The sequence below is a fragment of the Hypanus sabinus genome, chromosome 28 (assembly GCF_030144855.1).
Source record: "Hypanus sabinus isolate sHypSab1 chromosome 28, sHypSab1.hap1, whole genome shotgun sequence".
NCBI classification, from domain to species: Eukaryota; Metazoa; Chordata; class Chondrichthyes; order Myliobatiformes; family Dasyatidae; genus Hypanus; species Hypanus sabinus.
The window spans coordinates 29,057,092-29,069,709 of record NC_082733.1 but is presented as its reverse complement, the minus strand read 5'-3'; the positions used below and the strand labels follow the sequence as shown (position 1 = coordinate 29,069,709).

The 12,618-nt window shown below is 37.4% G+C and overlaps 1 protein-coding gene across 5 annotated transcripts in view; it reads right to left on the bottom strand.

The window, feature by feature from the left end:
• Positions 1–12,618, bottom strand: part of igdcc4 (immunoglobulin superfamily, DCC subclass, member 4) — a 151,146-nt gene that overhangs the window by 67,000 nt on the left and 71,528 nt on the right. For 4 of the 5 annotated variants that reach the window (XM_059952837.1, XM_059952834.1, XM_059952835.1 and 1 more), the window contains one exon: positions 10,655–10,788. The exons of the other annotated variant lie outside the window; for it this stretch is intronic. In XM_059952837.1, the coding sequence (XP_059808820.1) occupies positions 10,655–10,788 (134 nt within the window). The remainder of the gene's footprint in view (positions 1–10,654; positions 10,789–12,618) is intronic. 5 annotated transcript variants of the gene reach the window in all.

The window sequence follows — 12,618 nt, the reverse complement described above, 5'->3', positions numbered from 1 at the left end:
TTTCAAGGAGATTTATGGACCTGTATTCCCAGAACCATCTGTTCTACCAAGATGGTAGTAAATAAAGGAGACCAGAGATTGTATTTGTATTCCTGATGTATTTGCAGTAGCATTTTATTTTGGCAGAGAAATGCAAAGCTCACTAAACCAGTGAAGCCATAAATGTACAAAGTGGTTTTCATTAGGCTGAAGCCACTAAAGAAACAGAGTAACTGTACCTTTTGAGGTGTTTTTTTATTAAAACAAGGAAAATATCATAAGAGTACGCCTGGGGGAAAGCACTGCATGCCAAGAGTGCCAACCTAGTGGGAAGTTGCACATTTTGCCAAGTGTCAAATTTCAGTTTGAGCTTTAGCCATTTGTATGCAGAACAAAATTCTCTGCTTTCAACCTCTAACTGGTAATCCAAGCTGTGCTGAATTGTTTACTGGTATAACCTACAGGTCTAAAGCTCTGGTTTTGAGTGCTCACCGTGAAGCCACTTCTTTGTTTTCACCAGTACAAGTAGTCCTGACATTTTAGAACCAGGCAGATTAATTATCAGAAAATCAGCACTCTATCCAAATTCTGTGCTAAATATTTGGCCCTGGTCAGCAATTAATAAAGTGGCATAAAAAGGCAAAGATGCTGAGACATTAATACAATTATCACTTGTAACATTATGTTTTTACAGACGCTACTAAGCTACAGTGAAGGGATATGAAACAAGGAATTTACTCTGTCATAATGTTTCCCTCTTTTGATTACACTGTGATTACTACACACGTACATGCTGTTTATTCTCAGCAACCAACAATACAGCCCAGTAAGAATGTACTACTTATGCCAGACTACCAATAATTAAAATGCAAATTTAGCACAGTGTTATTAAACAATATCAACAGCTAATTATTCTAATAGTGGAAACCATCCAATAATAATGGCTTTTTTCCAAACAAAGAGAGATCTGCTCATTGAAGTTAGTAACACTTACACTTGCACAGCCTTCCATGCCAATACAAAGTATTTTTAGGATATAATTTAGGGAAAAAATCTTAAACTTTTGAAGGAGAATATGGCCTGAGATGTTTAATAGAGAACGTTGATATGATCTATTTTCTCTTCCTCATTCATTCCATCTTGTATTTCTTTTTTGCATGGTATCATGCTCTTTTATTTGATATCTACTTATTTCTTTCTACTTTGATTCTTTCCCAGACAATCAAGTTCATATCTTGTATGTTGCAAGTCTGCAAATAAACAATGGATTCAATTGCCAAGTCAGATGTGGTCATTTGTCAAAATGAGGAAAATATCATATAGCTATTTTCGAGTAAAGATTGAGGCATTCTAGGATGTCAATAAAGTCTTGCTATCACCATTCTTACTTAGCCACACCATCAGTGCCAATGTTTAAAAACAAATGCTTAAATTAGGCAAGTACATATCTTCTTGAATTTTTATCAACAGTCATAACCAGGCTGCAGCCAATCAGTGAGCTGTGCTACATGTGTTGTGTATCAAACAGGCAGAATTATCCAGCTCCCAGAACCCTTCTACATTCATGCAACTAAACTGGGGAAATGACAATTACTTTAGGTGACAACTTAATCATCCATTTTGAAAATTTTGTTCTCAGATTTTGAACAAAGCTGCCAAACTATTTACTGTATACTCTTGAGTGAGATTCAAATCAGGTAGCATAGAACCAGCTGTAGCCAGACAAGACACACACAGCAGACTCTCTTGCATTAAACATTATTAAGTTGCTGTTTATTTCTAACATAACAGTGAGTCTTAATGAACAGGATTTTTTTTATAAATTGGGGAGGGGCAATTGTTGATTTGTCACTGGTGAGTATTTGGGCTGATGTGGATGTTAATACAGATATCTGAAGCTCATGTCAATGTGTTATATATGGCAGCATGATGGATGCCATGAATAACAGGCAACAAACTTGAAGGTGCTTGGTTTAGTGGTGTAAAATAAAATCAATGTCTATCAGAGACACAAGAATAGTAGACAAAATGTTGCAGGGTACTCAACTTATTATGGGAGATTGACTTCCATGCATGGAAAATAAAAGGAAATTATTTTAAAAATTGCAAAAAAATAGGGATAATTCTTTTACAGCTTTATATGGAACTAGCATTAAAGAATACTGTCCTTACTTAAGTTAATTTCTCTTGCAGAGAACATATAATTAGATCTACTTCTAGCCAAGAGTGAATTTGAGTGAATTCCCAATGGAGTTTATAAAATAAGCCAGATAATTGAAACTAGTGATCGATGATAGTCTCTAGACTACATTCAATTACACAATGCTTCTAAAATTTATTTAGAATTATTTGGTGTAATAGTGACAGTCTACTGTTTTACATTTTAAAAAATATACACAAAACTTAAGTAATTTATATCCCAGTGTTGCTTTAAAAGCCAACATGAAATGCATACAGGTGCATAATATTAATTATAAAATGACCAATGGTACAAAGAAACTGAAAAATGGCAAGCAGCTCTTTATAGAATAAATTGGCATAGTTTTTGTAGTAGAAGTTTAAATATGCTATTGTTTAAGATATTTTCAAGTTGCATATTGCTTTGGAAGTACTGGACATAGGTTTCCAAAAGGACATGCTTGAAATGTACCTACTTGGTACATTTTTAGTTTGGTACTAGTTTTAGCTTTCCTACAATTTGACACAGTTATGAAAATAGATTCTGGCTACAAAGATGCAAGATTTTTCTCTCATTTTCGTAAGAGCAGTCTAAAACAGTGAAAAAAACAAGTGAGTTTTCATTCTGGGTCAGAAAAGCCTAAAGGTTGAATAACGATGGCTACTTCAAAAAGCATTCATTTGTAAAATCAGCCATAATAAGGAAACAATGTGTTAACCACTATAAAGGTAATTGAAAAATACTTTCATTTGTTCCACGTACAAGAAATATTACTCTTTTGCAAATGGCTTCACCAAGCCAGAATCTCTTTAATCTGCCCTTCCTAACAGGAAGAATAATGCACAAATGTTCAATAAGTGTTTAGAATAACTAACTGGCACCCGGGATCTTCAGAAAGTAGTCACAAAACACACCATTGTTTAATTGGGTATTAGGCAAGGGAGCTGCTCTGCTGAGCATGTTGATGCAAGTTTCTTTCAGAGATGCTAAAACCAAGAAAAAATTACAGCTCGTCTATGAAGCTTTAAATTTCTTGGCACTATCACATCGAAGATATAATTCCACAGACATTCTTATAATTACAGGTATATCTGCATGCGTACACTCCCCTCTCACCTGGATCCACCCAATTACATGTCAGCTCTTAACCGTTATCCTGTCAGAGGCATAAAAACAGGATCGCTGACCAACCAGGTCTTCAATGACTGACCATCAACCATTAACCTTGATGCACCATCAATAACTCACACTGAGACGTAGGCGAGATATCGGCTTTTATTGACTGGAATAAGGAACCAGGAGTGAGTGTCTATCATACAAGGTCCTGGAGACTGAGGCCGATCTTCAGGCCGCAGGTCTCCTTTATACAGGGGCCTGTGGGAGGAGCCACAGGAGCAGTCAGCAGGGGCGTGTCCCGACAGGCACATAGTTCACCACAAACCTTAAGTTAATTCCTTTTTTTATTCTCCTTACCCTCTCATCAATTCCCTCTAAATTCTACCATAATGAATAAAATATGATGTATGAGGGGATAAACAATTAGGTGTACATTGGAATAATTGCATTTATCATCATCAATGAAATATATTTGTATTTCTGGTTGTTGTAAAGACAGGCAATCCTAAGAGGTGGCGGCATGATCTACTTTCTGACATTTATCGTTTAAGTTACTGGGCATAACCCTTGGCTGAAACTTCCTCCAAGGATTATAAAACTATTAAAGTTCTGTAAATCTTTCGGTAACTTATAGTTTATTGCATCTTTCTAGAACAGATATATTCATAACACATTTAGAAGCTTCACAAGTTTGCCTTGCAGCAGTTATGTTCTAGTAAATATAGCCTTTTCCTTCCTAAACCGTTAATATTTATCAGGGAGTCACTTAATTTTACACAAGTCAGAATAGAATAATAGTATTTCTGGTGTTTTGGAAGTTAAAGAATATTTCATACACTATTAATTAGGTGGAAATATAAAAGTAAGTGTTTTAAATGTAACCTAGCAGCCAATGACTTAAGAAAAAAATGATTTAGGAGGGTCAATCCCATTAGGTGAAGTTTAATAGGAATAAGGAAATGAAGATAAATGTTATTGTACTACCAAATATTCAGGCGATAGATTATTTGGTGAAAGAATGAAAAAAGAGACTGACAGTAAATGGGATGGAATATGAATTTTTTAAATTAAATTATTCAGCGAAGGGAAAAGTCTGAATGGTATAAAAAGAAAATATACATATCTTTCACTTAGTTTTCAAGTGAAATAAATATTGTGACTTGAAAGTTTATCTGCAGTGAATTCTGCCCATGAAACAATTTCAATAAAAATTAACTTTTTAGAATTTTTGAATATATATATATAACATTTAGTGATGACACTACTGTGGTGGGTTGGATCGAAGGAGGTAATGAATCATCATTTAGGAGAAAGACTGAAAATTTGACTGAGCGATGTAATAACAACCACCTCTCAACCAAGGATCTGATTGTAGACATCAGGAGAGGGAAAGCAGAGGTCCATCAGCCAGTAATCATGAGAGGATCACAGGTGGAGAGTGCCAGTAACTTTAAATTCCTGGATGTCACTATCTCAGAGGACCTGTCCTGGACTCATCGTATAAATACAATTGTAAAGAAAGCACGACAGCGCCTCAACATACCGAATCTCCGCAGGCTCCTGAGGAGGTAATCAAAAACCTTGGCAAACTTCTACAGACATGTTCTGGAAAGTGTGCTGACTGGCAATATAATGGCCTGATATGGGAACACCAATGTTTTTAAGCAGAGCTTAGGAGGGTTAATGGCGCCTAACAGCGACTCCTTTGCTTGCATCTTCAGAAACAGCTTTCTTTCCAACTTTAATATCTCTATTTTTCCCTTTCAGGGTTCTTTTGAAGACCTTGAGCTGGAGTTACATGCTGACTAAGGTTCTTTGCGGGAACGGGACCCACACTTGGGGTTCCATGACTAGCTGCTGTTCGGCACACCAAAGGCTTGGCCTAAGAGTCCTCAAATTCTGAAGCCAATGATCTCGGGTTTCTGGAGACAGGCAGATCGAGGGTCAGTGTCATGACAGGAGACCCGTGTGTTGTTGGGGAAGTTGGGATATATGCTGTGTGCCTGGAGACCCAGAATCTTTGCAATCTTCAGGCACGGAGCTCGCTAAAAGTGACAAAAGGCATTTTTAACATCATAAACCAGCGAGTTGTTTCTTATGTCTCCCCACTTGCTAGGAAAATGGAGACATCCCTTTCTCCCTTATTAAGGAGAGAGAGAAGCTGTGGTATGTCGAATACCTGGTGAAAAGCAAAGTCTTTGGGGTAACTGCAAGTCTGTGTCTTTGCTATTGCTTTGTTCGCACTTGAGTCTTCGGTGGCGGTGCCGATGCTTTTTTTTGTCGGTGGGGGAGGGAAGATTGTTGCTCACTGCCGCTTATGTGCAGGGAGGGGGACTTTGGGGTTCTAACATTTAACTGTCGTTCATTCTTTGGGGCACTCCTCTGTTTTTGTGGATGGTTGCAAAGAAAAAACGTTTCAGGATGTATATTGTATACATTTCTCTGACATTAAATTGTACCTTTAAACCTTTGAAAATCCTACAGAAGGTAGTGGATTCGGCCCAGTACATCATGAGTAAACAGCCACCTTCCAACCATTGAGCACATCTGCATGAAACATCTACCGTAGAAAAGCAGCATCCATCTTCAAAGATCTTCTCACTACCCAGGCCATACTCTTTTCTCGCTGCTGCCATCAGGTAGAAGGTACAAGTGCCTTAGGGCTTACATCACCAGGTTCAACAAACAGTTGCTACCCTTCAACAATCAGGCTCTTGAACAAAAAGGGATAACTACACTCATTCTACTTCTGGTGTCTCACAACCAATGGTTTCACTTTAAGAACTCTTTATCTTGTTATTTCATGCTTGTTACTAAGTGTTATTTATTTATATCTGCATTAGCATAGCTTGTTGGCCATTGACCCTGTTTACAGTTACCGTTCTATAGATTTGCAAAGTATGTCCACAGAAAATGAATGCTAGGTTTGTATGTAGTGACATGTATGTACTCTGATAATAAATTTTTACTTTGAACTTCGAATACAAGAAAGATCTGATGAAACAAGTCAATTATAAAAGGCTTTCTTTAAAACAACCAGACGGCAATGAGATATGTTTTAAATCTAAATGACATATACATTACAAAAACTGGCAACAGATATTGTTTTATAAGACAAATACCAATATATTACTTAAATATGTAGTCATAGTTGTTTAAGTGCATTGACTAAATACGCATGTATCAATCTTCTTAATAATCATAAGCATTTATTAGACAGAAAGAAGAAACATATTTATCTGATATTTTATTTGATTATTTCACAAAATTACTGTTTGGCTAAGTGGTGAGTATGGATTATAAATAGTCACAAAAGAAACTATTGAAGTAACATCCTATTTCTGGGGGGGGGGGGTGTGTGTGTGTGTGTGTGTGTGTGTGTGTGTGTGTAAAGAAGCAAAAATGGACAAGAAAGTGCAGAATGTGAGAATGATTCAGTAAGTACAGGTTTCCGTTGTTATCCGAAGGTAGAGCGTTCCTATGAAATGGGTCATAAGCCGGAATGTCATAAAGTGAAGAAGCAATTACCATTTATTTATACGGGAAAAATTTGTGAACCTTCGCAGACCCAAAAATAACCTACCAAATCATGCCAAATAACACATAAAACCTAAAATAACAGTAACGTATAGTAAAAGCAGGAATGATCTGATAAATACACAGCCTATTTAAAGTAGGAATACTTTTTTGCAATCGTTGCAGCACTGTCTACGATCGCGAAAATCTCACGCAAGTGCTCTTGGCAGAAAGACTCGGCGCATGTGCTCTCGGCAGCACTCGTGGCAAAAACATTCAGCGCAAGCACTTTTGGCAGAAACACACAGCAGAAGCGCTCTCGGCAGAAGCACTCATTCCAGTAACCTTTAAGCTATGAAGCTGCCAAATCATACCAAATAACACATAAAAATACACAGCCTATATAAAGTAGAAATAATGTACGTCCAGTATAGTTTCATTTACTGGAATCAGGAAGACAGTGAGCACACTGATGATGGTGTATTAGGCTGAGTCATCAATGGACGGGGTGATGGGAGGTAGGAGAGACTGGGGTGTCGTCTCATCGTTGTCTGTTTCCATCAGGGCAGGCAGGTCACCTTCTTCTATGTCTGTCTGCCTCGATGTCGAAGGTCGAGTTTCATCGTCTGCTGTGGCTGATGTGGAAGGCTTGAAAAACGACAGTATGCTTGACTGCTTAGCCTCGCGCACTTTTCTATCATACAGTTCTTTGTAAGCACTCAAACCATCCTGCAAATATGCCCTAAACCTACGTACCCTTTCAAAATTAAAGTCATATTCTTCTGCAATCATTGCAGTGTTGTCAATCGCAGCAAAAATCTCACACAATTGCCTCACGTTCAGTTCCTGGAAGACTTCACTTTTGGGCCGTTCTCTACTGCATTCGGTTTCGATTGTTAACTTTTCCTCTTCATCAGCTCTTTATCTGTCAGTTCTTGGTCATGGGATGCCAAAACCTCTTCAACATCATCTTCATCAACTTCCACAAACCCTTAGCCAAACTCACTATGTCTTTACTTCGTTCACCACGATCGAAATGATTAATTATGTCTAGTTTTATGCAAAGTGTAACATCCTTATGCGCTCTTTTATGCTTTTCTGATACCTTAGAACTCATCTTGCTAACGGATGCACAAGACAAATCGACATAAAGCACAGACGCTCACAGGCACATGTTTAAGCAATGCCGGCTAAAATGCAGTTCCGGGGGAGGAGCTTGGCTGCTTGGGGCGCGCTGCCTTTTTTCATAACAGTGAAAACACCTTCTGTTAGAGAAAACAGGTAACTAATGTAGTTCTTTCGTAACAGCGAGGTGTCGTAAAGCAAACGTTCGAAAAACGGGGGACACCTGTACTCTTATCACGTGGGCCAAGTAACAGATAATCCCTTCACAAATATCCCTAGCTGACATATACACATAATTATTTATTTTTATTTTCGTTTCTTCTATGAAGCTGTTGTCTTTATGTGGTGTGCATTAATGATAACTATATTTTAGGTACTCCATTATGCATCAAAAATTATCTCCACCACTATAGCTTAAATTGACAAGGATAATATAATATACAGTGCCTGTGAAATGTACTCAGCCTGCCCCCGCCCGGAAGTTTTCATGTTTTATTGTTTTACAACACTGATTCACATTGGATTTAATTGGTCTTTGTGACGCTGATAAACAGAAAAAGCCTCTTTCTTGTCAAAGTGAAAACAGACCTCTACAAAATGATCCAATTACAAATATAAAACACAAAATAATTGATTTCACAAGTATTCACCCCCTTTAATATGAGACACCAAATCACTACTGGTGCAGCCAAATATTTTTAGAAGTCACATAATTAGTTAAATAGAGATCTGTTTTTGGAGATTTGTGTGCAGTCAAGGTGTTTCAATTGATTGTAGTAAAAATACACCTGTATCCGGAAGGTCCTAGTGCTGGAGAGTCAGAATCCTGGGAAAAACTACACCATGAAGGCTAAACGAGTGAATCTGCCGATGCTGGAAATAATTAAAAACACGAAATGCTGGCAGAACTCAGCAGGCTAGACAGCATCTATGGGAGGAGGTAGGGACGACGTTTCAGGCCGAAAAACTTCATCAGGCTAAAGAACACTCCAAGCAACTCCGCAAAAGTTATTGAACAGCACAAATCAGGAGATGGATAGAAGAAAATTTCCAAATCAATGAATATCCCTTGGAGTATAGTTAAGTCAATCATCAAGAAATGGAAAGATTATGGCACAGCTGTAAATCTGCCTAGATTTTTATCACAGTTTTGGGCTGTACTCAAAACTGAATGACCATGCAAGAAGGGGGCTAGTGAGGGAGGCCACCCAAGAGACCTATGACAACTCTGGAGGAGTTACAAGCTTCAGTGGCTGAGACAGGAGAGACTGCACATACAACAACTGTTACCCAGGTGCTTCACCAGTCACCAGATGCAGTTTTATAGGAGAATGGCTAAAAGAAAGCCACCATTGAAAAAAAAAACTCACATGAAATCTCAGCTAGAGATAACCAGAAGGCATATTGGAGCTTTTGGCCATCAGACTAAAAGCTATTTTTGGAGTAAGCCAAACACTGCGCATAATCAAAATCACACCATCCCTACCATGGCTGCATCATGCTGTGGGGATGCTTTACTACAGAAGGCCCTGGAAAGCTTGTGAAGGTAGAGGTAAAATGAATACAGCAAAAGACAGGGAAATCCTGGGGAAATCCTCATGCAGTCTGCAAGAGAACTGCGACTTGGGAGAAAATCTGTTTTCCAACAAGACAATGCCCCCAAGAATAAAGCCAAAGCTGCACAGGAATGGCTTAAAAACAAAAAAGTTAATGCCCTGGAGTGGCCAAGTCAACACCCAGGCCTCAATCTAAATGAGAATTTGTGGCTAGACTTGAAAAGGGCTGTTCACTCATAATCCCCATGCAATCTGACAGAGTTTGGGCAGTTTTGAAAAGAAGAATGGGGGAAAATTGCAATGTCCAGATGTGTATAGCTGATAGAGACCTCAAGGCTGTAACCACTGCCAAAGGTGCTTCTACCAAATGCTGAATTGAAGAGTGAGAATACTCATACAATCAAATATTTTGTGTTTTATATTTGTAATTAATTTAGATCACTTTGTAGAGGTCTGTTTTCACTTTGACATGAAAAAGACTTTTTCAGTTGATCAGTGTCAAAAAAGCCAAATTAAATCCACTATGATTCAATGTTGTAAAAGAATAAAATATGAAAACTTCCAAGGGGAGTGAAGACTTTTTATAGGTACTGTAAATCTAATGGTACTTCACATACAAAGCACAATCATTCAGAATTTACACATTATGAAATAGGCTTAAAAACATAAAGCTTAATTTGCCAATGATGCTATAATGTTCAGTTCTATTCATGACTTCCCACATAATAAAGGAGTACATTCATAAAAAGGCTCAACCATCACTGATCTTAAACAGCATAAGCCATAGTCAATTCTACAACTGACAATGTTTGAGAATCTACCATCTGAAGGGTCTTGGCCAAAACATCAGCTGTTTATTCCTTTCCATAGATGTTGTCTGACCTGCTGTGCTCCTTCAGCATTTTGTATATGTTACTCACTATTTCCCAAGAGTTTAACTGAACTAGCCAAATTAACAACATGGTTACAGAGCCACATGGAGGCTAGATAACCCAGAGAAATCACATTACATGGGTGGAAATGTTTAATACTTTGATTCAAAGTTATAAAATTCAATTCTGATATTTACATAACAATGAAACAAAAACTTTTTGTCTTCTCCAGGAGAAATTATAGTTCATAAACAGCTTCAAAATTTAAATTTAAAATCGATTCCCTTATAATAATCTATGTATCATATTACCTTGTAATACGGTGAGATTGGCATCCTGACTGTAGCGTGTCTGAACTACATTTGTGGCCACGCAACGGAATTCTCCAGCGTCACTTGCCTGCACTTCTACAATTTGCAGAATTCCATTTGGGAGGACAATATATCTGAAAAACAAATCCAATGAATGTTGCTTTGTCATCTAAGTTCCAAATGAATGAAATATATAACGTTTCATTGCATTTTATGCCCACCACATTTAAATGGTCAAAGTACCTTTGATGTGACACACATTATTTTAAGTTACTATAATTTAAATATACCTTTATTTCTGCTCAATAGGTCACTTTAGAAATGAAGTGAAAATAAGGGAAAAGTGCAAAACCTAGCTTGCAGTTATTTGCCACTAGTGACTGAAACTAGGATAATAGATAACCATGTATACTGGTGTTCTATAGATCGTTTGGATACAAGGAGAGTTCAAAAACAGTTATTTTTTTGCCCAGATTGCTCTCCACTGATAAAGCTGGAAACTTAGAAACAGTTTGAAATTTATTCCAAGCATCAAGATAAACCAAAATAATGGTCAAAAACAAAAGTACTAGGAATATTCACAAGGGCACCTGATCTGCTAAAACGTCTACTAAACCTTTCTGGAAGAAATCCAATTTAAATAACTCTTTGTGTTTCTTGGTGCTTTGCTTTAAAAGGGCTATTATAGTAAAAGAGAATGCAACCACAACATATGAAAACAACTCAAATGTTCTCATTAATAATATCCAAATGTAAACAATACAATAATAATTATAAATTATCTAATCTAAATTATGATCATAAGGCATGACCACAAAGTAAAGATATAGTTTCAAATGGGGTGGTATCAGGTTACAAATGTACAATGGAACAAGCAATTAAAGGTTTAAGAAAAAGCTCGGGATTTACTTACTGAATATGTTTAAGTTTCCCATATAGAAAAATAATGGTTTCTGGTTTAAGGTAGCACTGGTGAGGCACAGCAATGAACTGATAGCAGCAAACAAAACTACTGACTACTTTATTGATCACATTTTGCTTAAAAACGATCACTGCAATCAATAGCCTGTAAGTTCCCTTTCGGAGTTAAGCTTTTGAACCTCCTGTATGACCTAACATTTTTGCAGCCTCAAAGGAGCAGGACGCTTGCAGTATGGCATGTATAGGCCGAATCGAAGTGGCAGGTCCTGGGCCTGACAGCATACTGAGGCAGCACAGCCCAGCTCTGAGAGTGAGGAACAACTCACTCTTTGGCTGATTTAAGCACCGGGCCAGACTGAAAAGCGAAGGGTGTCAGGGCTAGAGGAGAGGGATGACCCAGGGCTCACAAGGTTTACTCATCTCTGCAATGAACTGAGGCTGTGACCTGCAACTAATGGACACCTGGATCGGTTGTGACTGGCTTTGGGGCTATGTATTCATTTTCTGAACTGTGTACTCAGTTCTGAATGTTACTTGCTTACTTTTATTATAACCATATAACAATTACAGCACGGAAATAGACCACCTTGGCCCTTCTAGTCTGTGCCGAACGCTTATTGCTTGCGCAATGTTTTGTTTTCCTGCATATTGGGTGTTTGATGGTCTTTTTTTAAATAGGTTATATTGGGTTCTTTGCGTTGTGGCTGCCTGTAAGGAGATGAATCTCAAGGTTGTAGATAGCATACATACTTTGATAATAAATGTAGTTTGAACTTTGAATGCAAAACTTAAATGCAACAAATTACATCTACCAATAGTGTACTTAAAGGCAAAAATTTAAACTCCATGTAATATTGAGCATGACTTCTTTCAACGAGATTATTTTTATGTACATAGAAATTATAATTTTAAAAGTACCTATGATCTCCATAAAAGTGCTCCAAACATTTCCAAAAAGAAATTTTCAATTTAATTTAAAACTCTGTTCAAGCATGACTGTAACTATTCCATGAATAGCGTTTTTATAAAAGTAATGAATGAAC